The following is a 27997-nucleotide window of genomic DNA, read 5'->3' on the forward strand; positions in this document are numbered from 1 at the left end:
AGAGAGAGAGAAATCATGGGCAGAATCAGAAGGGGGCAACCACCCTTTAGAAATCCCGTAATCCCTCTGATGCCTCATTCTTTTCTGCTTGGGAGAGAATATTGTTATCCATCAACAACTGAGATCTTGGCTCTTGAGAGTAGGTTTTATTACAATACACTCCCATTCCGTAATTTGTGCTTTTTTTGGGACTCGAGTTGCAAATAAAATAATATTGATGGGCGATGGGACCGAGGATATGTTGTCCATCCCTATACTAGGAAATCGGACGGTAGCAGTTTCTAAAGTTTAATATTAATTTCAGTTTTGTTTAGAAAAATTTTGAAAATTGAGATTTCACTAGTATACATAAAATATTGGGCCACTAAGGTATATAATTAAGACAAAACTTATTGTAATTAAATAACAAACTCAACTAAATATTTGATTCATATTCTTTATAAATTCCAAAAATACCCCTCACAAAAAAAAAGAAAAAAAAAATCTCCACAAAATAATATTTTATACTTTTTTTTTGGCATTCACCATTTTTATTTTATCTTCTATTATTTTTTCTCTACATAATATTGAAAATTATAATTTTTTTTAATTTGTTTTCGGTCGTAATCATCTATAAACATTCGTAGGAACTATAGACAGCCGTTGGAAGCGGTTGTAATACATAGTCTTCCGCAGTCATCTGTGATCATATATTTTTGAAATCCTAGACATTAAATCAAAAAATCATAAATCCATCCTACCAAACTCTAGATCCCCTCCACCAAACTTTAGATCTGCGACGCCAAGGCCACACACGCCACTCACGCTGCTAAGGATGCCATCCATCTCACCCATGCCGCCATTGCCATTCCCAACGCCCAACATCGCCACGCCACCATCAGCGCCTCTCCCCATAGCCACCGCCAGCGCTTTATACCACCGCCTCGAGCGCCATAGTCGATTCCATTTGCCATAACCACCACCTCTCTCAACCATGGAGTGAAGTGGTTGGAGAGAGAGAGAGATCTGAGGGAGAAACGTGAATTAGTGGGTTATAAGATTTAGGGTATAATGGCAAGATAGAGATTAAAAAAAATGAAGGATGTGGAACATATATTATTTAAATCTAAGGATTTAATTAAAATATTGAATTTGAACTTATCATTTAGTTCAAATTATGTTTCATTTGAGAGGCTCATAGCATATTAATTTATATTGATATTATAAGGGTAATTTTTGGAAGGATATCGACATTTAAAAAAATTAAAGTTTGAATCGTAAAGCGGAATGTAATATGTATTTCCAGTTCCGTTCTAAATAAATCGAAACTGAAAATTTTGGATTTAGGAATTAGGATTGAACAATATTGTTACATAATCGAAAATATTCGGATCGAGACAACGAAATTCGAAAATTATATTCTAATTGTAACCCCTAATCAACCATAAGGAGTAGATAAATGCAATTTCATTTTTACGAATACTTTTTTAATATTCAAAAGTTTTATCTCTAATGTTTGAAATTCCGTATTTTTGTCTACCCACGCCTAAAACGGGCATAAAAAACATGTCGATCTCGCGCCCAAAGTCCAATTTGGGCGTGAAGCAATGGTTCCCACGCCCTTTATTGGCGCGAGTGAACATTTCTTTTAGTGATTACTTGAATAATGAATATTTAATAAAATGGATACTAAATTTTTTATATTTAATAAATTATTATTTGGATAATACAATCAATAAATAAAAAATTAAATATTGATTAATATCTAGCTAATAATTGATTTATAATTTCTAGTAATTAATGAATAAATAATAATAATTGGTTAAAAATTTATAGTAAAAATCAATTGATAGTTAATGAATCATTAATGATCAATTTGTTATTTGTTAATGTCAAAATGTATTAGTTTTATTTATATTTATCAAAAAAATTGCCTCACGTCCAAATTATACTCGGCGATGTGAATTTTACGCCCAAGTTGGATGTGTTTGTGAGGTTTGGAGGTTTAGGTGGGTTTGGGAGTTTTAGACTGTGATACAAATTTTCTGAATGAACGATATTTGTAGTATTAGTCCCGTAAAAATTGTTTCAGTTAACAATAATATAATGTTCAATTTCTTTTATTCATAATTTATACTCTAACGTTCATTACACGGTTGTTCATCACGGTTATTTCTATGCAACATTCGGAGAATTAAAATTACACCAAGTGATCTACATACACTAATATATATTTGTGCATGTTTATGTCTATATAAATCGTAAGATCTACCCGATATATTTCGTAGGCAGTAGCATATTATAAACCACTTCACCATCAGGTGAATTTCGTACCCATATGGTTTTTTTCTTTCTTTATTTATTAATTACTCTCTCTACACTTAAAACATAATTAATATATTCCCTAAAAATAATAATTAATATACGTTATAATTAGCAGTGAATACAATATTTGTATCAAAAAACTGAAGTATTAACATATAATCTAAAAAAAATCTCAAAAGGAAGAACTAATTTGTAGTTGCAATCAAGAATCTATGGAATTAACAAAGCTAATCACTTTAGAAACGAGCTCAGCAACCTCAACAGAGGCCGTAGTGTCCAAAACAAGCTTAGCCACGTCACCCACATCATAATCCCAACACCCACCATAACCCTCCAACAAACCCTCCATCTCCCGCCACGTGGACGGCTTGTGCCACCCCGAGCCACCATCTCCACCCCTCGACTCGAGCCGCCGCCGCCATTCTACCTCATCCCCGGCCATACACTCCACCACAACCACCCTTCCGCCGTTCCTAGATGCTATCTCCACCAGCCGATCCAAGTGGGCCCTCCTGGAGAGTGGGGAATCTACAACGACGCTCAGCCCCAAGCCGAGCTGAGCCGATACAACTCGCCACATGGCATCATACGAGAGGTCGTTGAGTACTTTTTTGGCTGCTACGATCGAAATACTTTCTAGAAGGATCTGTTGAATTTCGAGTGTCGAATCCCGAAAATGGTCCTTGTCTGCTAAAGGGCATTTTAGGGATTTCGCAATGGATTTAGCCAGAGTGCTCTTCCCTGTACCCGGATGGCCTTTCATTGCTATCACAACTGGACTTTCTTGTGTTTTATTCATGGCCGGAAGATTAATGTGTGCATGTGTTCAAATTTGAGATCAGAGTTTATTAATAGAAGTTTGATTCACACGTGGCAAAATTATCTTTCATGGATTGTATGTATAGTATAGGTGTTTTTGTCAAGTGCCAAGTGGGATACGATCAAGATTTGTAGTGCTTATCCAAATTGTTTTGACAAGATCAACAACATTTAGTCTTCACTTACTCCTAATTAATAGATTTGTAGAGCTATTGTCAAAAGATGAGATTTACACATTGCATAGATTTCATTCTTGTATTAAGAAAATTTAAGCAACAAACATAAAGGTTGAAATCCGAATGAAATTTTCAAATTCTTGCCTAATCTGATCTAAAAATATCCGAATTTTAAACCGTATTTTTCATTTCGGTTTCTGAATTTATTTGGAGCAGAATTGAAATGATGTATAAGATCACCGAAAATTCCGATTTTTTATCCGATTTTAATTCCAAATATATAATATAATTTTATGATATATTTTGTATTTCAAAATATAACTTATGTTATTTTTTATACTGAAATGCTATTCATAGGCAATTTTTACCGCCTTGCAGTGCGATTTATTTCATTTGTAACTTTCCGAAAAAAAAAAAACAAATTCGCCCGCTATTTCGTGTATTATTACACGAAATGCACTCAATAATTTCGTGTATTGTTATACGAAATATAAGTGTTTATTGTTATAGAACACGAAGGACGAAACTGTTAGATTGAAAAAAATCGTGTATTTCGTGTAATAATACACGAAATTGTACATCATATTTCATGGAGTTTTCCACGAAATTGTACATCATATTTCGTAGATTTCACTACTAGAAATACTGTTTATCAAGACGCCGCAATGTGTCACGAAATGTAGATATTGAGACGGTTTATCTATTGGGACGGCCCACTAAACCGTCTCATAGGTAAGCGTCCTAATATATTGTTGTCACGCATTATGAGCGGCGTCCCAATAACTTTTATTTATGACGCTCTAAGTCGTCCCCAATTCATTTCTATAATGACGCCAGATATCGTCGTATTAGGTGTTTTAACGGCTTTACTTAACTTTAAATATGACAACCTAAAGCGTCCCAAAACAGTTTTCTTGTGACATTGTCAACCGTCGTATTAAATATTCCAACAGTTTTAACTGATTTTATTAACCGTCTCAATAAGTGTTAATGTGACACAGACGTTGTCCCAATAGATGTTATCGTTAAGAGCAAATTTGTCCCCAATGTAATTTTTATGACACAAAACCGGGCACACCATAAATATTAAACTAAAAAACAAAAAAACAAAAAAACAAAAAAAATCTAATTTTCACTTTTCAAATATAAATTATAGTCAATCATTTCTCAAATAATTAAATCGAACACCACCTCCATTGGGGTTGAAAAACACAATCAATCACTAAGTATTCATTTCATTTGTCCAAGGCAAAATAAATAGTAAAGTAACAAATATTTTCATTTCAAACAAAAAGTTCTTCTAAAAAAAAATTCTAGTTACTGCACTACTTAATAGAAAAACATATAATATCAATAAAGTCTAACAATTTTGCAAAATGTACCAGAACATGAGCAATACCTAAAGCTCATCAAAAAACAAAGTCACCTAGGAAATTATCTTATATCAGAACTTGAAAGCTCGTCGCCATGAAATCTCGAAGTCCATGTTCTGAAAATTATCCATCTACTGTAACCTATTAAGACAACCAAACAATAAATTATATCACTAATAAAAAAGACCATAATAACTTTTAGTATATTGAAAAGAATATTACCAAGTTATGTGGCCATGCAATAGCCTCACCAATAGCATCACCAATAGTAGTTCTAGAATCTGATATCGGTCGAAGTAAGTCTTCATCCATAGCTATTCCAACATTAATAATGATTTCGCACCAATTTTGCCCTAGTCGTACTTGCCCAACGCATTTTGATGGATCTAAGCTTGCAAGAATACCAATTGCTACAATTTTTGATGATTCAAACATACTTCTCAAATATACTTTTGCTCCAACCTACAGTAATAATTATAAATTGATAATATGAATTGCAAAATCAATCAACTATAAATCATTCACCACATGCAATTCCAATTTAATACACGAAAAATAATCAATGTTCATATGACAAGGGAAAACTGATGGATTACCTTTAGGGGCGTCTTGCTTGACGACGAGACTGAGGGGCCACGAGAGGTCGAATGGGGGTGAGATGATGATGAAGTGACTCTATTTTCAGATGGAGGTGGAGAATAGTGGCTAGTTCTATGTTGGTTCATTTTTATGAACTCCATTATCATCTTTTCTTGTTGTTCAACCTTTTGCTTTAAGGCATACATTTCATTTTGCCATGCGATATTATGAGAAGACCTTCGTCTAGGCATGTCACCGTAAACATCAGAGGCAGTGACACCGCAACCATACATCCTTATTCTCCCCCGTTTATCTTGTCCCACAACCTGAGAAAAAATGTCATTTGGGCCACTATCATTTGCATTATCTGGAAGTTCACTTATTAATTCTTTCATCTTACGCTGCGCATGTAAATGATCAAATCAAACTTCTTAGTTAGACAACATTAAACCGTTGCATTATCATATTTAAAATTTCAAAATATATGTATATAAAATGAATGTACTCGCTTACGAGAGAATCTGCTACATTCGGATTAGATGACTCTCCATTTCGAGTATAGCATTTCTCAAAAAGTTCAGACCTACTTGGTTCAATTACGATAGGATCAACATGTGTTCCATCACCACTTTGTTCATCATCAACAGTAGCATCTTTCGATGCTTCTAACTCTGTCTACAAGATAATATGTATAGTTAGTTGAATAAGTACATGATGCATGCTATTTGGAATAACTATCTCTACAAGAAAACAAACCTTCATATGATGCCTAACTTGCGCAAAGCTCCATTTTCCAGTAACATGATGCATGCTCTTGTTTCCTCTGTTATCTTTGTTTTTATCACTTACTTTCTAAATATGCAAAAAAAAAAAAAAAAAAAGCTTCTATGGATCAATAAATTACAAAGTGAATTAATCACTAGTTATACAGTAGCATTATCTTCAATTAAAATTTTATTAAATTTTTTTATACCTGTGCAGCATCACTACGCCAATAAATCACAGCATTTTCCATTGATCGCCAAGAATTCTTTCATCATCAATATCAGGTCTCCTGCGCAAGTTTTCTTCCAGTGATTTGTTTCGATCAAAGTAATTTGATTTTATTCTATTTTTCCAGCTCCTCCAACTCTTTGCTAATTTTGCCTCGGTAACCAAATGCACAGTCAGATGTACCATGATATCGAAAAATGCAGGGGGGAAGATCTTTTCAAGCTGGCAAAGTATGAGAGCAATCTCTTTTTCCATTCGTGTCAAATCACCAACTTGAAGTGTTTTAGAACACAAGTCTCTAAAGTAACGACTCAAATGAATCAAAGGTGAACGTACCGACTTTGGCAAAAGTTTACGCAATGAAAGTGGCAACAATTGTTGCATCATTATGTGACTATCGTGACTCTTCAAACCAAAAATTCTAGTCGGTTTCAAGTGCACACACCTCGAAATATTTGCAGCATAACCATCGGGAACTTTAACATTTTTCAATACCTTACAAAATCTTTCCTTCTCAGATTTATCTAATGTGAAAGATGATGTCGGTATCCACTCTTTTCCAAACTCATCGGTATAAGGATGGAGTGCATTCCTAATGCCCATTTTCTTCAAATCCATGCGGGCTTTATAGTTATCCTTTGACTTATCGGAATCGATTAATGTATACAAAACCTTATCACACACATTTTTCTCAATGTGCATAACATCGAGATTATGACGTACAAGATTTTTTTCCCAGTATGGCAAATTAAACAAAATACTTTTTTTTTCCAGCTGTAAGGTAAATTTAAATCGCCCAGATTCTTTCCAAACTTGTTATCAATATTTTTTATATCATCTAATACCGTGGATCCCGTCAAATAAGGAGGTGCCTTTCGAAGTTCCTTTTTCCCATCAAACGTGGCTTTCTCATTTCGATACGGATGACCATCGGGTAAGAAAATACGATGACACATGTAACAGTACTTGCGAGAATTGTCTAACCATTTAGAGTTAGTAAACTTATAACACACTGGACAAGCGAATTCTCCTTTCGTACTCCAACCAGATATAGATGCAAGGCCAGGAAAGTCACTAATAGTCCATAACAAAGCTGCACGCATTTGGAAATTTGTTTTCGAAGAAGCATCGTATGTAGTTACTCCAACTTCAAATAATTCCTTTAGCTCAGCAATCAAGGGTTGCAAATATACATCAAGATTATTGCCAGGTTCAGAGGGACCGGGTATAAGTACAGATAACATAAAGTAAGACTTCTTCATACAATATGCAGGTGGAAGATTGTATGGCATTAATATTACTGGCCACGTACTATGGGCTACATTCATGGTTTTAAAAGGATTAAAACCATCAGTTGCCAAGCCCAATCTTATATTGCGAGAATCTCTAGCAAATTCGGGATTATTGTAGTCAAAAGTTTGCCATGCTGGGGAATCGGCCGGGTGTCTCATGATACCATCCTTAGTTCGTTCTTCATCATGCCACTTCATAAGGACCGCAGTTTTAGAATTCATAAACAACCTCTGCAACCTTGGCTTCAACGGGAAGTACCAGAATCTTTTTACAGGCACCTTCTGATCTTTATTAGATTTTTTCGATGGAAGACCACTCTCATCCGGAGTACTTTCTGGTGTGGTCCACCTTGGCTCATCACAAGTCTCACACTTGGTCTTATATTCATTCACGCCCCAGTATACCATGCAGTCATTTTTGCATGCATCAATCTTCTCATAATTTAAACCCAAATCTTTCAATATCTTCCGAGTTTCATAATAATTATTAGGCAATTGAACATCCTCTGGAAACGATTCTCTTAATAAAGTAAGCAACAAGGTAAATGAACTATCACTCCAATTACCAAGACACTTTATCTGGGGTAATCGAATAATGAAAGAAAGTTTGAAAAACTTTTTACATCCAGGATAAAGTTCTTTTTCTGCATCTTTCATGAGCTTGTAGAATTTCTCAGCTTCTTTACAAGGTCTTTCTACTTCCTCAATATCTGGCATTGTTTCTTCATCATTGATTTCATCATGCACGAAAAATGCATCATGCAACATTTCTTCCATGTTATCAGATGCATTCAGATGATCATATTTATTTGACGGCACTTCGTTAGAGAATAACTCTCCATGAAGTAGCCATTTAGTGTACCCACTAAAAAACCCATTCCAGAGAAGATGTTCTGACACAACCGAATGTGTTTTGCATAGACCATTTTTACATTTTTTGCACGGGCATAAGATCATCCCATCATTTGAATTTGAGAAGGCTAAGTTCAAAAAATGTTGCAATCCTATTCGATATTCATTGCTTGACCTTGGTAGATCCATCCATGTTTTGTCCATCTAAGTATTTTTGGAATGAACCAGAAGTAATAAAAAAATAGAAGTAATACAATAATAAATTATAAAGTAAGTGAGTAAGAAAAAATACCTTTAAACTTCAAATCTTACGAATAATTCACCCAAGCAACCAAGATCTCTCTAGAAATTGAAATCACCTTCGTTGAGTGACTCAAACCCCTGATCATCATATTTAATTAGACGAAGTTAGTTTTAGAGAACAGTCGAAATAAAAATATACATGCATTATCAAAAAATTAACACGATTTGAGTACTCGATTAGACCTCCCCATACTAAATCATATTAATTTGATTTCACTTTACATATATCAAATTCTTATTATACCTACTGTACAAGTTCACAAGAATTACATTGAAAAAGAGTTAAGAGTTATAAGGAAAAACCATATCTGAAACATGGAAAAAAACATTTATGTCTGATTCCAACCATACACACCAACATCTAAGGTCATACAATTCAGTCAAAATTATTCTTTAGTAACTGAGCATTACTAGAGTCCAGAAGACAACCGATTCAGAACTCTTCCGAGAGTTCTTTTTTTTTTTTTTTTTTTATGACGTTTTAAGAGAAAAAAAAAGAAACACTTAACAAATTTGTAGAACTCGACAATTCAACCGGTATTTATTTGATCGACATACAATATACTATCAAGTTTATATTTTTAAAAGGAATTCATATATTACATATGTTTAACTATAATGAACACATAAACGTTTCTCTCAACCATGGCAAAACATCTCTAGAATAATTTTAAGAATAAATCTAAACAAAAATATAACTAACTACTCACTGAAATATATATTGTTCCAAGAAAAAAAAATCACTAGTTCAAACACTTCAACTCACCACAAATAAATTAAAAAAATGGTTCAAGCAATTATTTAAATCTTAACTATGTTCTGAAAAACAGAAGAAAAACAAAAAAAAAAAAAAAAAAAAGCAACAGGGGAAGAAAATAGAAAAAAAACAAAGGGGGCCAAGAAAGAACAAAAATCAAAGTTATAGAGAGAGATCTACGAGAGAGGGGTATTACCCAAGATTAATTCTTCCCCCAAAATCAACCCCACCAAAATCAATCCCACCAAAATCATAGTTTTCTTATGGGTTTGCCTAAGTGGAGCAACATACGTAATCATAGGGTCATTTATATGTCAAATTTTATACAGAAAACAAAAATTAAATAAATGGAACTAACCTCACTTCAATAACCAGATGATGAAATGTTTTAACTTTTTGAGAAGGCAAAGCACGATATTTCAATGAAAGATAAATATCTGGCAAAGGAGAAAGACCACCAAATTAGAAGAGGAACCGTCAATTAGGGTAACATGAAGAGAAATTGTAAATTGGGGGAAGGAGAAGGAAAAATGGTTAGTAAAAAGGTTGAGATAATGGGTTGTGACTTATGCCGCCAAATATTTCGAGGGTGAGGGAAAATTTTATGAATTAATTTAGGGAATTTTCCGCGCAGATTTTTTGTTTCTTTCGTGACAATTAATAGGGAATATAAGACGGCTCATGAAAGTCGTCTCAATATAAGTGGTCTATTACGACGTGTTCCTAAAAAGCGTCATATTTGCTGTATTCCGAGAATTAAAAAATAAAAAAAAATGTGATATTGAGAAAATGGCCCGCTTTTTATTTTATCCGTCTTTATAGTACAGTTTTTGAGACGATAATTAGAGAGTGTCATATTAGGGCGTCAATGAAGCGTCACAAAAGCCTGATTTTCTAGTAGTGCCCCACATCATACGTCGGAATATTAGACCTTGTGATACGATCCTAGGAAGCTCAAAGATGAAGAATTGGAAGAAGCGCAAGCGTACGAGTTTTAAGAGGACATTCGAGTTTTCCTTGGAGAAGAAAGGCTGGAATCAAATGTTTGAGATGTCTATGGTTTGGAATTGGAAGAAAAGAAAGAGAATAATTCGTTGGACAAGTCGAATTCCATGCATCCGAGATTCTCGCCTATTCTTGCACAGTTTACCGTTCGAGTTATAACTCTCGCATCTGAAATCCATTTGAGCTGACTCAAAATGATTCGAAAAGCTAACTGAAAGATCTACAACTTTCATGTTTAAAGCAAAGAGATATTCAAAGTGGAACAGTGTCGAAATTGAGCTTTAATTGCATGAACGTGCACAACCCAATGTCTCGAGATTAGAACGGTGATCGAGAAGCCGACTTGAAGATCAAGTTATTTAATTTACTTATTCACGTTTTTAATTTAGTTTTAATTATGTTTTTATTATTTTAGAGTCTTTTATGGTTAGGATTTGCTTATTTATTTATTTCCTTATTATAGTTTAGGTAGGAGTCATTTTCCTTGTGAAAAATGAGTCTTTTTAGAACTTATAAATAGGTTGCCAATTTGGCTTATTTTATTAGACGAATTTTGATGATTTAAATGGAGTTTATTCTCTTTGGTTCTCTAAGAACTGTTCGAACATTTCGGTGGATTCCGTTTGTTCACCCCGACTTACCAATCGATCTTTCGCAATCGATTGTGCGTCTTCACATACCAAGGTTCTTGCCTCTTTATAGGCAACGGGTCGTGGTTCCACCCTTTGATTCCTTCTTTGGACGGTCTTGGATTTGATATCCGAAGTATTGATATCGGGTCTCGTCACGATGTTGGCGTGGTTCGTATCATTTGGTACTCAGAGCCATCTTCCTAAGAAGGTTTCGCCTATCCTTTATCTTGTTTGTTGAGTCAGTCCTTTTTTTTTCGTGTCTTCGTTTTGTTTTTCGTTTTGTGTCTATTGTTATTGTGTCTTCTATTCTTTTGTTTTGTTTATTTAGAGTCCATAAACCAAAAGAAAAAAGAAACGAACACAAATTCGAAATTTTTTTTGTTTGAAGTTTCTTCGAGTCTAAGTTAGGTTTTGTCTAGAGTCCAAAAAAAAATATCAAAAAAAAAGAAAATCAAATTCCATATTTGTGAAGGAAAGTTTCCTTTTTAGAGTTGAGAGGATTTGGGCAGTACAATTAAGTTGGGAAGAATAGATTTTATTTTTCATTCTTTGGGAACTTTGAATATCTTATTTCCTATTCATTGAGATCTTGGAATATCTTGTTTCCTTATCTAATATTTTGTTCGTTTGGGCTGATATTTCGTGAGGCGTACACCTAGGGGAGTGTGTGAGGATCTTCTGTTGTAGCATTATTATGTCACAAGATGAAACTTTTCATCAAATTTCAGCACTCAAACAACAACTTCGTCAAATGGTGAAGAGGGAGTTTGAGGAATTGCACTTTAGATTAGATAGATATGAGAGAGTTAGCTCTAAGCAAAAGAAACCACCAGCCCCAGAGCCGAGAAGAGAACCATTTGAGCATCCCGATAAAGGTGCATTTGTTAAAGGGGAAAGAGATAATGATGCTTGGCAAACATGTTTATCCAATTGCATATCGATATTGAATGAAGGACTCAATCTCAAACCAAAGAGTTGTGAACAATCGACGGTGCGTTTTGATATAACAAAAGATCCATGTGATGCGGCTGAAGTGGAGCTTGAGGTACTCGACAAGACCACATGTGTATTGAATTACTCCAAGTCTTCTACAATGATGCAACATCATTATATCCTTCCGACAGAGCACGAGGTGATTTTACTACCAATCCAAAGGAGTGATCGTCCAACAAATTTCATCACTGCACCATTTAACATTGGGCAAGATTCGAGGACGAATCCTTTTGAAGAAAGGGAGTATGATACGATCCTAACAAGCTCAAAGATGAAGAATTGGAAGAAGCGCAAGCGTACGAGTTTTAAGAGGACATTCGAGTTTTCCTTGGAGAAGAAAGGCTGGAATCAAATGTTTGAGATGTCTATGGTTTGGAATTGGAAGAAAAGAAAGAGAAGAATTCATTGGACAAGTCGAATTCCATGCATCCGAGATTCTCGCCTATTCTGGCACAGTTTACCGTTCGAGTTATAACTCTCGCGTCTGAAATCCATTTGAGCTGATTCAAAATGATTCGAAAAGATAACTGAAAGATCTACAACTTTCATGTTTAAAGCAAAGAGATATTCGAAGTGGAACAGTGTCGAAATTGAGCTTTAATTGCATGAACGTGCACAACCCAATGTCGCGAGATTAGAAGGGTGATCGAGAAGCCGACTTGAAGATCAAGTTATTTAATTTACTTATTCACGTTTTTAATTTAGGTTTAATTATGTTTTTATTATTTTAGAGTCTTTTATGGTTAGGATTTGCTTATTTATTTATTTCCTTATTATAGTTTAGGTAGGAGTCATTTTCCTTGTGAAAAAAGAGTCTTTTTAGACCTTATAAATAGGTTGCCGATTTGGCTTATTTTATTAGACGAATTTTGATGATTTAAATGGAGTTTATTCTCTTTGGTTCTCTAAGAACTGTTCGAACATTTCGGTGGATTCCGTTTGTTCACCCCGACTTATCAATCGATCTTTCGCAATCGATTGTGGCGTCTTCACATACCAAGGTTCTTGCGTCTTTATAGGCAACGGGTCGCGGTTCCACCCTTTGATTCCTTCTTTGGACGGTCTTGGATTTGATATCCGAAGTATTGATATCGGGTCTCGTCACATGGTTGGCGTGGTTCGTATCACCTTGGTCTTTGTTGATTCCCATAAATTTCGTCGCATTTGCCTCAACATTTATGTTTATATGGAATATACACAACATATGATACGAAAATGGGAAGACATTTGGCAGTGCTTTCAAAAGACCCAACTCATTGTCTGTCAAGATTGCATCACGTTCGACACCATCTATGAACTCTTTCAAACAATTCAAAGTCCACTCGTAGGTGTCTGCATCTTCATGCGACATAAATACAACAACAATTGTAAAATTCCTCCCAACTGGAGTTATCCCAATTATTTCCAAAAGAGGCATAGCATACCTACAACAATGTTGTTTTTACATATTTAAACAATACAATACATTAAAACACAATAATCATAATTTAAACAATCGTAATATTTACTTATTGGTTTTGTATGTACAATCCATCAATATAACATACGGGAACAGCCGTAGTAACTTAATAGATTCGGGACATGCAAACATAATATCTGTAATCGTGTTGCTCGTTTCACTATCAATGCGATGCCAATATCGATACTCGCCTTGTTGAAAGTTATGCATCATAAACTGAATAACAGTCATGCCCTCCATTTCCTCAGATTTAATCTTGACCAACTCATTGTAAACATGCTTCATAGAGGTTTGTATCGTCGGATCATCTTTCCTCAATCTATCCATGATTAGCATTGGCTTCACGTGAGAATTTCGCAATTCTTTAATTCTTGCTTTCTGTTGTGGAGTTATACGACTAATCGTACCTTGTCCGCGAGGAAACAAAGCCGGACAATGAATATGCCTGCCATCGCTGACAGTCAACCGCCATAATTCATCAAACCTTGACTTTTTGCCAATCAATTTGAACGGACAACCACATTTTTTTGTTCCAGTGTTTCTAGGATCTTCCACATCGATATTCGTTTGTCGGCCATGTCCGTATTTATCACACGTCAAGTACTGTGCATTCTCCCTTCTAGACTGACAAATCAAACGGTGACAATGACTAACTGCAGTTGCTTTGGCCCAGTTGATTAATTCTTCCCTACTACCGAACACAATATCAACTTGGAAGAAGTGAGAAAAATCTTCATATTCATTTTCATCTAAAACCGAGGGATCAAAATACAAATTGTCTTCATATGGCTACGTAAATACAAAAAAAAGTTAGATTACTTGCACACACAAAAAAATAATAATACTAGGTATTTCGTGTAAAAGTACACGAAATTAATGTATACATTTCGTGTAGTACTGCACGAAATGAATAACAAAACAGTTTTACTTCTTTTTTGTGTGACTTTACACGAAATAAGAGGTATAATTTCGTAGTATTGTACACTTAATGACTGGAAAACACGAATAAGATATTAATTTCGTGCAGAACACCACGAAACGACTTGAATAATTTCGTGATATTCTACACGAAACGACTAAAAATCGAAAAAAATCACACTAAAACGTAATTTTTTACCTCATTTACGGGATCGATGTTGGCCATCTTGATAATTGTTGGGTTTTAACTGATTTCTACGAAAACAAATCACGATCTACAAAAGTCGAAATATTTAGAGGTTGAGAGGATTTTGTAAAAGGTTAAAGTGTTTTTTGACAAATGAATTATTTCGGACTGTAGCTGAAAAAAACCGCACTAAAAAAATTTATGTTTCAATTTGTTGTTCCTACATGTGTTTTTATTTATTGCGTTTTATCGAAATCTCTTTTGAATTTTCCTGCATTATCTGACAAATTTCTTCAAAAAAAATCGAAAAATATTGTGCAAATTTTCCTCATATCTGAATTTGAAACAAGAGATTGTTCCCAAAATTCCGCTAATTCTGAGGCATTCCGATTTTTTGAAACGAAAATTTGGAACCCATTTTTTATTTCCGAATTTATTTTAAAATTTTCCAAAAAAGTCATTTCCGATTCCAAAAAAGTCATTTCCGATTCATTCGGTCCAATGTCCACACCCCTACATAAACCAAATTATTAATCTATAAAAGTTATTTCTTGATTTAAAAAGTAATATTTGAAAATTCGGATTAAATATTTTAAAATATAAGAAATTATGTACAAAAAAAACTAGCACTAGAAATTACTGGTTTTGACCTTTGAGGCTCAGATCTGTTGGCTGACAGACATAGGGAAACGTGACACCTCCATGGCTGCAAACCCAGTTCCACTATGAATTTAGACCCCAAAATGAAAAATCTTAAAATCATTTGAAATCCGGGTCGCCATACCAAGGATACGGGTCGGATCCCACTATGCCCGTTTTTACCATACCAGATTATTTCAGCATCACAGCCTCCCTTTTCATATTCAATATTCAACAGTAGTAGTAGTAGCAGTAGCAGCAACAGCATCAACGCACACACATATTTATATATATATATATATATATATATATATATATATATATATATATATATATATATATAATCAGAAACGAAAGGCTCAGATCCGTTAGTACAATCGGGGCGAGGAGAGAGAGAAAGGACACCGCCATGGCTGCAAACCCCTCGATCCGGGTCGCCCCGCCAAGATACGGGTCGGGTTTCTTCTCCCCCTTCTTCGCGATAACAGCTCTGGATTAAAAAAAAAACAGTATCGTCACAGCCCATCAGCAGAACCCAACGAATTTTCTAGAGAGAGAAAGAAAGAAAGAGAGAGAGAGAGAGTAAGAGGAGATGATGGTGATGATGATTGATGATCGATGAGAAGCGTGTACGCATATACATACATACACACAAAGGGCTGTTTGTAGTTGTAGCAAAATCGCAGTAGAAAATCATGGGCGAAATGCGGAGAGGAGCAACCGCCCTTTAAGAAACGCCTCCGTCTCTCCGCCGCCTCATTCCAGAGCGTTTTCAGAATTTGGTATTTTGCTTTGTTCGCCATTGAAATGAACAGATTCTAGGTATTTTTATCCTTTATCGAGGGGCAAAAACGTCAAAACAAATACGTACAGTAACAGCGGTACAGCACAATGACAAAGTGTGATTTTCTTCACCTTGCCCCCTCAACTATAACATACTACATTTTTTGCACCCTCATATTATGATAATGTGCAATTATTCTTTTATTTTGGGTAAATTACGGTCAATCCTGATGTAATGTCAAATTACGAAAAAAAATCCGTCTTGTTTGAGTAATTTTCCTACACGTTCACCCTTATTTGTGTCAAATTCGATATAATCTTCTAAATTCCGTAGAATGTTCTCTAGTTTGTACTTGTTTTGTGCAAAAATGCAGTTTCTGATGCACCGCAATCTAATATTTACAAGTCAAAAGACACATCTTATGATCATCTTGTTTCATACTGTGGAGCTCGAAAGTAAAATGAATTGAGAATATTGTACATAATTTAAAAGATTCCTCTAAATTTAAAACTGCAAGAATGGACGTATAAGAAAATTCATAGTTGAAAGTAATTATAATTAGTCAAACATGAAGAACTTTTTCGTAATTTGATATTACCACGTTGGTGATCGTAGTTTACCCTTTTATGTTTGTCAAAATACAATAAAGACCCTCAAATATATGTCTAATTTATTATTTAATTTTTTTAAAGGGGAAATTGGAAATCAGCTAAAAGATTTGCGGCACAATAATAAACTTGGTGATGTTTGCCCTGAATTTTTCAATACTTATGTTTAATCAGCTAAAAAAAATACGATTTTGTCCTTTCAATATTACACTTTAATGCATTAAAAATACATATTAAGAATTTAATTTTCCACTAAATTGCACTGATTTAGTATATTTAATCCTTCAAAACTCAAATCTTTTAACTGAAACTGATCTAAACTATTTTTAATTTATCTTTTTCTCAAAACAAATAAATTGGTAAAAAATATATAATTTTTTTTTGTTTGAAAATTAAAGGGAATGAAGAGAGGCTCAGATCTGTAACAAAATGAGGCAAATGCGGCCAGCGACGCCGCCATGGCTGCAAAATCACACAGTTGCATATGGGGAGAGAAAGACAAAAGTACCCCCGTCTCTCTACCCCCAACACACGCCATCTGGTTTTTGCCCTGCCAAGCTACGGGTCGGGTCACAAATTGCCCGATTCTCCTGCTTCTCAACAAAAAAAATATCATCACAGCCTTCAATAAGGGTTTACATAGGAGGAGGAGGTGGTAAATAAGCTTATCCAAACACGCCCTTAAGTACAGTCCCACATCGTGGAACACGAAATGGAGGGAGATACATATATGTGTTCACACATACATACATATATATATACATACACACACACATACATATACTCTCTCACAAGAGAGTGAAATTGAGGGCTGTTTGTTTAGAGAGGGAATCGAAAATCACTGGCGAATCAGAGAGAGGTCAACCACCCTTGAGAAATCCCTTTCTCTGGTAGCCTCATTCTTGAGCAGGAGAATGTTGAATCTCGAGTTATTTTTCCTTTTGGGTCTTTTTAAAGGGATGGAGGAGGTCCAAAATCCAGTTTTTTAGGGCATATGCAAAACTTGGAAATACAAGTATAGAAAAAAATATTGTTTTCGTCTATCGAGTTTGCATCGATTTCACATTTGGTTCTCCATGTTCATAAGAAGCACATTTGGTCCCTCATCTTTCAAAATTTCAACAGTTCTAGTCATTTCCGTCAAATTTCTGTTAGCATTGACGGAATCAAGCGTGTGTCTTTCACTTTGCTTAACTGTCGGACTAACAACGGTAAATTGACGGAAAAGACAAAAAATGTAAAATTATTTAAACATAAGCACCAAATGTGTTTTATGTTAACATAGGGGACCAAATGTGAAATCACTTCAAACAAGAGGTATGAACATTGTAAATTTTCTTATAAGTATATCTAAGTGTCGACTTTTATATCAAAACCGGACCGAAATGTTTCTATTTAGTTAACGGTAATGGTAGATTACTGTACAGAACTCGAATAATCTTGTAGGACAATTGTACCCAATATTATTATTAGGTAAATTACAACCACACCCCTTGAGGTATGATCAATTTACAAAAAAAAAAATATCATGATTGGATAATTATAACCACCCTTGTTTTTACACGTCCACCCTCGCGGTGTGAAATTTACTGGAATATTCTAGCTAATATGGAATATTCTCAATTTTGTACCCGTTTATCCCATTCGAGTTCCACATTTTGAAGCAAGATGATCATAAAATGTGTTTTTTGGCTTGTATATATCAGAGTATGGTGCGTCAGAAATTGCATTTATGCACAAAACATGAGTACAAACTATAGAGCATTCCACGGAATCTAGAAGATTATGTTCAATTTGACACAATAAGAGTGCGCGTGTAAGAAGATTCATAGTTGATGGGTAGTTGTAATTATCCAAATATGAGGGGATTTTCGTAATTTGACAATACCTTAGAGTGCGGGTATAATTTACCCTTATTATTATGGTCTTGTCCTATCGTGAAATATTATTAATAAATAAAATTATATTTTTAGCATTAATTTATTTTATATAAAGAGAAGATAGTATAACTATTATTAGTTGAAATTAGTTGTAATTTTGAATTGTGCCAAAAGCATCTTGAATATATTAGTTATTATAATAGCTTATATTGAATTGTGCCGTGTGTTGGAAAAGTTCAAAACAAGGCACGACGGCTGATTCCACCACCGAGGTTGAATATATTGCAGCATTAGATGCTTCAAAGGAAGGGTTATGGATTAGGAAATTCATCCAAGAGTTGGGTGTATTTCCGAACGCTAGCAATCCAGTACAGCTGTACTGCGATAACAACGGAGCCATAGCGCAAGCTAAGGAACCAAGAGCTCATCAGAAGTCGAAGCACGTGTTGAGAAAATACCATGTGATTCGAGAGATCATAGAGAGATGTGAAGTCAAAATAGACAGAGTCACCTCGGAGGACAATATTGCAGATCCCTTCACCAAGCCATTGTCAGGATCAGTCCACGAGAAACATCGAGAGTCGATGGGACTTAGATTTATGAGTAGTTGGCTTTAGGTCAAGTGGGAGATTGATAGAGTAGGTGACCAACAAGCCAACTTGTGGTTGTGGTCTTTCTTTTTATCTTGTAATAAAACAATCGTTTTTCGTTCGTAATAATAAAATATTTCATTTGGCATTCTATATCTCTTATCCCATGCAAGTAGCATAGATATAGTCCTAACGAGTTACTCTATTACTGTGAGTTGATCTAGTAGAATCATGAGATAACTCAGCAATGTAATGTAACTGTTAAACCTTGTTCCTAGTCGATGGGTTACGCCAATAATGAGGATACCGGCCTTTCCCTTTTGAGACTAGCACTTAGTGTATGTGTACTGCGTCTCATCAGTCCTCGGTGTTGTGACATCGGCATACTTGAGTGGGTGCTCATACTAGATGAGTTCACTGAACTCCCTCGCCCTAAAAATCTATAAGTGGTTCTCATTCATCGAGTAATAGGTTTCTAAGATATAGTTGTACACGATTAGTCCTTAAGACCCAGACATCACCGTGACTTCACTAGAGGACCGATTGTATCGTGACCTGTCCATGAGTCCCACAGCGGACCACTCCAAGGGCCAACGTTCGTACAATCCGAAATCTAGTGTGAAGTTTGTGCATTGTAGTAGGGGATTCGAGCGCTTGAGTAGTCATGGATGTCCTGTGTGTTCTAACGGTTTATAATCCAAGAAATCTCTGGCCAGAGTTGATAGTGGGGTGATTAGGGAAATGTGTTTCACTAAGTCACACACGAACGGATTTATAATACCTAGAACGTTCGCACGGTTATTGAACTTTATAAGAGGTCTCGGTGAACCAATGCCTCTAGTTCAATAGGGACATGTGTTGCGAAGGGATCGTACTGTACGCTAACTATATCATAAGGTTCTTGCAGGCACTTCACTTGTATCTAGGGAATCATGATGCGTAGTTGCTAGACGCCAATCTTGATTCGTTGGGCACCGATTTGATCGGCGATTAAGTAAAATGAGTTTTACTATAATCGGGACTCTTGGGAGGAGTTCGTATAAGAACAATGTGTTGTTCGAATCACAAAGAGTTGTGAGCCCACGGCTAGCATACACCTGAATCATTGAGGGTCACACTTCTCGTGTAATACGGATCCTTGATAACAATGAGCATAGGTTAGTATGTTAATCTTTCCAAAGTTGGAGGTCAATATGATTGAGTCCAAGATTCGTGATTGTGGATTACGAGTCGGAATAAACGTAGAGAAAGAGACATGCGGAATTTAGTGAACTTTCTAAATTTGGAAGTTTCCCGATTTTAACAGGTCCACTGAAGTGGAAGTTTCCATTTTTGGAAATTGGAAATTTCGAAGAGGCACTCGTATCGACGAGGACTTTAAGCTCGTCACAAATATAATTTTGTTACAATTTTGTGAACGATCGTTTGCTAGAAATGAGGCCGACGAGGGAATGGGCTTAATGCATCAGTGGGTCAAGCCCAATGACTTATGCCCACAAGGGTTGAGAACCCTAGTATAAATAGACCTCAAACAAGAGTTTGAGTGAAGAGATTTTTTTTTACTCCCACAACCCTAGCCGTCCAGCCCTAGCCGCCCAAGCCTCTCGGCCGCTGCTGCCCCGCCGCACCGGCGCCGTTCGCCGCCGAAAACCGCTGGTTTTCTCTTATTTTTCTCTCGTATTTCCCTTGTTATCTAACCCCTTTGTATCTAGTGCTACAGTAGGGGGAGATCGGTTTATTCGAGGTGAAACCTGATTGGAGAGGAGCTGCAGCCCCGAAGACATCGCTGCACCGCCCCACGCGCCGCTGCATCGCCCACGCGCCGCCGCCGCTGATTCGCACGCGCCGCCGTCGCCTCACCGTCGGACCAGCTGCCGTTTGGTGGTATTCCTGCAGCCCCTAGGAGTGGTATAACGCAGCTTGTACGGGTTTGAGTTCGGATTTCGATTCGTCGAAATCTCACGCTACAAGAGGTAATTAAATCGGAACTTTCGTAAATTTGATTCGAACATGTTTATGTGAATTTTAATTTACGAGCATGAGTAATATGTGATTACGTGTTTCAATTTTTGCAATATGATGAACAAGCATGTTTTATATTTTTCGGTTTTACATGTTTTAATAAAATCGATAATTACCATGTGTATGGCAAAAGCGTTAAGGTACGTTGACTATGTGATTAGTTCATGCATGTAATCGAAACTAGTTCGATCTAAAAATTTTAAATTCCGATGCGTACACGATCCCCAACATCCACTTCTATACCAAATGAGTTGGTAGTTCTCACTAATAACCCCTATACTTTACTAGTACTCATATATGATATATTCACTAATATAGTTATTGTTATTTTCAGAGTTATTATTTTATAAAATCTTAAAACTAATTCACACAATCACATTTCAGTTAACTACTAAAATATAATTCTTTTTGACTAATTTACCTAAAATATATCTTTTACTCAAACAAATAAGTTGAGGTCCTATCTGTTACTGAAAATCAATTTTTAGACGAACTCATTTTCCTTCACCACCAAATGTAGCTAACTAATTAAGAAATATTGTCCCGCAAGGATGATCTAATGGTGGGAGTAAGTGAGCATGTGTTAACTGACCAAAATTCGAATCATCTGTCAACGGTCGAGCTTGTCACATATAATTAGCCTAGTGTGGTTTACGTTTCTCGTATGGTTTGCAAGTTATTATATGAAAGTGAAGGTTCACCCAGTGCATCTATATAATTGGCTGTAGGTTCCTTCATTAGAAAAAAATAATAGTTAAGAAATACAAAAAAATAACACACACATAAATCGAATAAATGCGCATGAAAAGCCCCAAATTTCAGCTTCCGCCAAAGGAGTATTGAGCCGTTCCGATGTTTTGAAGCTAGTGATCAACCTGCATTTCTGTCCACCATTTGAACTCCTTCCTCCGGGAGAAATTCGCGGTCTCTTTCGTCAAAAATCTCCCAAATTCCGCACACTTTTTCCCAACCACTTGTTCTCGAATCACCGTAAATCTTCCTCACTTCAACCCTTTTACTATACATCAAGTACACTATAAATACCACAACACACGTCCCCGTGACCGCACCCGTTACCCCAAACAATATTTTGAAACTTTTTAAGCCTATGTTGGTCCACCCCACCTGAGACGTATCACTGTCGGTACACCCGGATTGTTTGATCCAACGCGTCTTTATTTCCGATATCATATGATTATCCGTCAGTTTAGTGACAGCACTCGACACATCCCCAACCAACGGCGACCCTTTCGGGAAACCAAAGCCGACCCCCTCCGTAAGAAACGGGGAACCCACTTTCATGTACTTGTTACAGTACTTGGACAAGAAGAGATCCGCGTAAGGTGTTCGAGAAAACATTGCGGTTATCCCGCCTTTCCCACTTCCATTCAACAACGCGTTATCGAATTCCTCTGGAAGTTTGTATACTCTGATCCTGGACTCGTGGAATCCAAGCCTTTTCAAGAACTCCACAAGGAAAGTGCCCTCACGGCACCCCACGTAATCTCCGTTTCTGATGAGATTATTTATATCCGTATCGCCTTGTTGAAGCTTGAATATCGTTAGTCTTGCTGAAAGACTCGCTGTGTAAGTCGAGACCAATACAAGCACGACGAATATCCACACAGTTACAACGAGTCGAGCTAAATTCGTCACCATTTTTTCCCCTACAAACACATTTAATTATCTAAAAATGGTACCAGTATTATAATTTAAAAAAGAAAGAATTATAATTACTCACGGTGCGCGAATACTATCGACATGAAAGGGATGTAGAAAATTAAGCCGAGGTATCCTGCGGGTCGGCCTCTAAATTCTTCATTGAACTTATGTTCGAGAATCCAGAGAGCCAATCCAGTGAAAACGAAGAGGGATAAGATAGTTAACCATAGTTCCCATTTGAGGGGCCTCAAGAAGAACCATTTATCACTCGGATCGTCGTCGTATTGGATTTTCTGTGTCCTCGTAACCCCACCGTCTTCTATCGGAAGAGTGAACACGACGTATTCTGATCTCGTGGTTGTGATCGTTATATCTCCAACAACAACGTCGTAGTTCTACAATGTCGAAAACATCAATGTAAGTATACTTATTACGTTCGCACAACACTACAAGAAAAAGTTGCATTAGTGACACCCCAATTGTGACAAATGCTAAAGTTGTCACTTAATGCATATATTAAGTGACAATTTTTATTTTGTTACTAATAATGCTTTTTGTTGTCACTTAATATTTATTTATTTATTGTCAGTATAGCTCGATACCCCATTAGTGACTAACACAGTGACAACACTTTTTACTTAACTAAGTGAAAAATAGGCGTTGTCACTCGAGATTCTTTTTTTGTAGTGCAAATTCGAGTTATTATTACTTACCCCGATAGAAACCTGGTATGATAAATCATCGTAACTCCCAGCACACGAGCCGTCAGATTTTACAAACGGGACGAACTCGTATCGCACTGCATAAGGTAGTGCTGACATGATTGTGTCGAACAAATCTATGTACAATCCACTTATTTTAGTACTGTTTGTTTGAGGATCCATTTCCACTTTTACGAATTCCGGAAAACCGGCGTTTATTGGTACCCCAACTCTAAGCTTTTTACCGCTTACAGGAACCTCCCATCCCTTTGGTACGTTTCTCGATTCTCCGGGCCATATAATATTCTCCAATTTCTCACCTACAAAACCCGTCATGTTCGCATTCGTTTGACTTGACGAGTTTTGCAATAGTGGTGTCCATATTCCAACTTGCTTCAGCTCCTCTCCATTTACGTTCAATACTTGAAAAGATGACGGCTGCAGTTGCCCATTAATCAATTGAAAATTCCCGGCGAGACCTTCAAATTTAGTATCCAACATTGTTGCTAGAATTATTGGACCTGTCAACGACGTTTCAGTAATAAACATGTTAGTATAGTTAAGAGCGGTTGCGTTTTGCAAAGAAATTGGTTGTTCCCGAACTCCGGTTTTATCGACAGCCGTAGCCAATCCCCACAAAGCATCGTATGCCCACAAGGCGTAGAGGTTCATCTCTGGCGGTGGAGAAACTCCGGCATTGTCATCTGCAAACTTCTTCGTCCACCTTGCGGTGGTGGAATTGAGTCTACTCGATCTTGGAACGAGAGGTCGTACTCCAACAACTCCTTGCATAGACTCTACGACTTTCGAATCCAACGAATAAAACAACTCCATGATCCCGGTGGTTACGATCCACACATAGCCCTCACTCATCATTTCTGCTTCCTTTGCTTTCAAGAATATTCTAGAAGCAAGAGCGCTCGAAGTATGGACCACAAACACCCTCGTCTGCATAGTTTTCATCTTGTACATCTCTTGAAGAATGAAATCATTAGTTGTCGAGATAGGAATCACGCTTCTGTATGAAACTCGAGCATTTACTTGTTGGAATGCATTCGATAGGTACGGAGTGATGCCATTACCATAATCTGAATCTTCGTACACGAGAACAATTTGATGCCATTTGAAGTACTTAACTACCGCGGCAACGGCATCGGCTTGAGCATCATCACTTAGAGCGGTTTGAACGAAATAGGGAGTTTGAGGATGGAGAGAAGGACTCGTTGCCGAGAAAGAAATAATCGGCACATTTGATGCGTTTCCAAGACCAATCACAAAGTTTGCTTGTGCCGATTTTTGAGGACCAATTATTGCATCAACTTGTACATCCTTCAACAAATTGAGAGCTGCATATATCCATCCGTATGAAGTGATCGAAACAGTTAAAATTATTCCAACGTCTCAAAACGAATAAGCAACAGTATTCATGCGCATGGTGTTATAATTAATTAATTACCATCCAAATTATAAAACGATTTTTTTAAATAATGAATTATGGGACAAATGAAGATAAGCATCTAAATTCTTATCCAAAAAAAAAAAAGATAAGCATCTAAATCTTTTAATATTAAAGATGGCAAGTTCTGACACTACTCCTTGCATTAGTTTAAGGGTTAAATACAAAAACACCCCTATATTATGAACTTTGTATTATATACTCCCTGTATGACACATAAATACAAAACCCCCATGATGTTATATTTTTTCCAAAATATGACGAAAATGCCCATGTTAAGCCTAAAAATATAAGGGTTTGTTTGAGCCATTTTTCACTATATTTTTTTAATATTTTTGATAAATTTTACTTGAGAAATTTTGATATTTTGATATTTTTTCAAAACATTTAATTACTTATATGTTTTTTTTTTCTAAATAAAACCTTTTATTTTTGTCATTTTGAATTTCTTTATTTTTTTTCCTAAAGATGTTTGTAACCTTAGGATGTTTGAACTACCGGAAGACATTTAAGAAAAAAAAACATGAAGAAACTTAAAATGACAAAAAATAAAAGGTTTTATTTAGAAAATTAAAAAAATATAAGCAATTAGATGTTTTGGAGAAAAAAAATCAGCTACATACCAAAAAATTTCCCACGTAAAATTAACTGAGAATGTTAAAATATATAGTGGAAAATAACTCAAAGTATATATATATATATATGCTTGAGTAGGGGTATTTTTGTCATATTTTGAAAAAATGTAATGTGAGGGGGATTTTTGTATTTATGTGTAGTACAGGGGTATATGATACAAAGTTCATAGTACAAAGGTGTTTTTGTATTTATATTTAACCCTTAGCTTAATGCACGAAAAGCAAAAACGTAGTAAGAGATAAAGATAAATTACCACTAGCTGCAGCATCGGTGACTCGTCCATTTGAATCCCTAGTATGAAGCACAATTCTTGTCGAATAGTTTGAGTTCAACGAGTAAAAATCGGAAAGAGCCAACGACAAACTGGTCATCCCTATGCGGCCGACTAACGAATCCGCATCAAGAATGACACCAACTCGAAAGGTAGTATTTGGTTGTGCATTGCACAATGGGAGGACTAGGCTAAGTAGTGAGAGATATTTGAAGAAATGCATTTTCATGTTTGAGAATTTTGATCTACTTCCTTATTACACAATCATGCGTGTGTGTATGTATATATATGTATATAACCACAAGAAACTATAATCTTAACTGAGAAAGTTTTTATCTGCATATAGTCTTCAATTGTTAAAAGTCGTCCACTCAGGATGTTATAGCATATTGTATTAATTCCATGATGTTGATTAATTTTAAATGGTTTTATTAGTTTGAGTTCAGACACTAACTAATGTCAATACCGGAAATTAAATGTTACACTTGGTTATTTATACTGAGTAGATTTGAACCGTAAATCTACACATAAGCATACACACATTTTAAATGTTACACTTGGTTATTTATACTGAGTAGATTTGAACCGTAAATCTACACATAAGCATACACACATTGATGTGTATATCTATGCTTATAGTGGATAATTACTTAATTATATTTACAATTCAAATTCACCTATTGTAAATAACCAGATGTAGCATCTAACTTCACGTAAGAATATAGCATTATTTTTCAAAAACAAAAAGGAAAAAGAAAAAAAAAAAGAGAACAAATTAAAAGTCCTCATTTAATAGCTTGCTCTTTTATTTGGAGATTTAGATATAACGCAATACATTCGGACGTGCTGCAATAGATAACGCATAAGGCTACATAGATTATTTCTTTAAACTTGTAATTAATTAGTACAACTTGTAATTAATTAAAATTCTACATAGGATGTAGCTAGTGAATACTGAATTGTCTTTAGCTGAATGTATATATATTCAACGTGCTTGGAAGTTACATAGAAATGATTTTATTATTTCTGTCAGTTAATTAAGGTTGTTTCATATATATATATATATATATATATATATATATATATATATATATATATATATATATATATATATATATAGGGTTAACTGCAAAAAATCCCCTAAACTTTGGACGTTTTTGCGCTTTACCCCCTGAACGGAAAAAAGTTGCACGGGCATACCTGAACTCCGGTTTTCTTAGCACCGATGTCCAAAATGTCCATTTTTGGCCAAAATTGACCGGAAGTCAAATCACGTGCCTCACACGTGACTTTAGCTGGGGTAAAATAGTATTTTTCTTTTACACCAATTTTCTTCCTTTTCTTTTTAATAATTATAAATAATTAAAAAAGGAAAAATGAAAAATGAAAGAAAGAAGAAAAGAAAAAAAAAAAAGAAAAAAAGAAATTTAAAAACCCATCATCTTCGTCCACCACACCCAAATCAGACAACCACCTACCACAACTTCTGATCCGACGCCGCACCACCACCCCTTCCGAACCAATTTCAATCCATCCCCCCATATCTGTTAGTTCGATCTCGAAAATCTGCTATTCAATCCACCCCTTCACCATCGTCATCATCATCATCCTCATCATCCTCGAATCTGAACATCGGCGGCGGCGGCGACGAAAACTGGCGGCGTAAGCTCCGCCGTCGGCTCTTGAAATCTCTCAGATCCACCTCCGTCGAAAACCTCGGAGAACCGAAAAAGAGAAACTACCACTTAGTTTTCCCCGAAGACGACGAGGATGTGAACAAGGACAAATTGAGCTGCTTGTTGGTGTTGTACATTTTCTTCGGCGGCGGCGACTGCATTAGGGTTGTACCTCTGGCTCCATTACTTGTACTCGAATTCTTCCACATCTCGATTCGATTTTGCTTGCTCTCAATTATTAACAGATCTGGTGAATTGCTGTTGTTGTTGGCCTTTTGGATCATCGGTTGATTATTGCTGTTGTTATTATTATGAGGTTGTTTGTAGGGGATGAGTTTGCCGCAGAAGATGATGTTCTCCGGCGGAAAATCGGCGGCGGCGGCGGAAGGGGTGAACTCTTGGCTGAGCTTGGTTGGGGATGATGGTGACG

The 27997-nt window shown here is 35.9% G+C and overlaps 3 protein-coding genes and 1 pseudogene across 3 annotated transcripts; all 4 read right to left on the bottom strand.

The window, feature by feature from the left end:
* Nucleotides 1–2506: 2506 nt before the first annotated feature.
* LOC148767672 (uncharacterized) lies at nucleotides 2507–3167 on the bottom strand. Its single transcript, XM_088824748.1, has one exon. The coding sequence runs from the start codon at nucleotides 3101–3103 to the stop codon at nucleotides 2507–2509; it is 597 nt and encodes a 198-aa protein (XP_088680874.1). The 5' UTR covers nucleotides 3104–3167.
* Nucleotides 3168–4795: 1628 nt separating this feature from the next.
* On the bottom strand, nucleotides 4796–6061 carry LOC105971532 (uncharacterized). Its single transcript, XM_088824749.1, has 5 exons — nucleotides 6008–6061; nucleotides 5765–5926; nucleotides 5269–5652; nucleotides 4895–5134; nucleotides 4796–4813 (listed from the first exon to the last, which is right to left on the bottom strand). The coding sequence occupies exons 1-5, from the start codon at nucleotides 6059–6061 to the stop codon at nucleotides 4796–4798; spliced, it is 858 nt and encodes a 285-aa protein (XP_088680875.1).
* Nucleotides 6062–6250: 189 nt separating this feature from the next.
* LOC148767673 (uncharacterized) lies at nucleotides 6251–8756 on the bottom strand (annotated as a pseudogene).
* A 13194-nt stretch (nucleotides 8757–21950) lies between these two features.
* LOC105971508 (glutamate receptor 2.8) lies at nucleotides 21951–26120 on the bottom strand. Its single transcript, XM_012996362.2, has 4 exons — nucleotides 25874–26120; nucleotides 23541–24874; nucleotides 22907–23222; nucleotides 21951–22832 (listed from the first exon to the last, which is right to left on the bottom strand). Exons 1-4 carry the CDS (start codon nucleotides 26118–26120, stop codon nucleotides 22036–22038), a joined length of 2694 nt encoding a protein of 897 aa, XP_012851816.2. The 3' UTR covers nucleotides 21951–22035.
* Between the last annotated feature and the right edge of the window lie 1877 nt (nucleotides 26121–27997).

The sequence above is a fragment of the Erythranthe guttata genome, chromosome 10, assembly GCF_056151865.1.
Source record: "Erythranthe guttata isolate IM_541 chromosome 10, IM_541, whole genome shotgun sequence".
Lineage (NCBI taxonomy): Eukaryota > Viridiplantae > Streptophyta > Magnoliopsida > Lamiales > Phrymaceae > Erythranthe > Erythranthe guttata.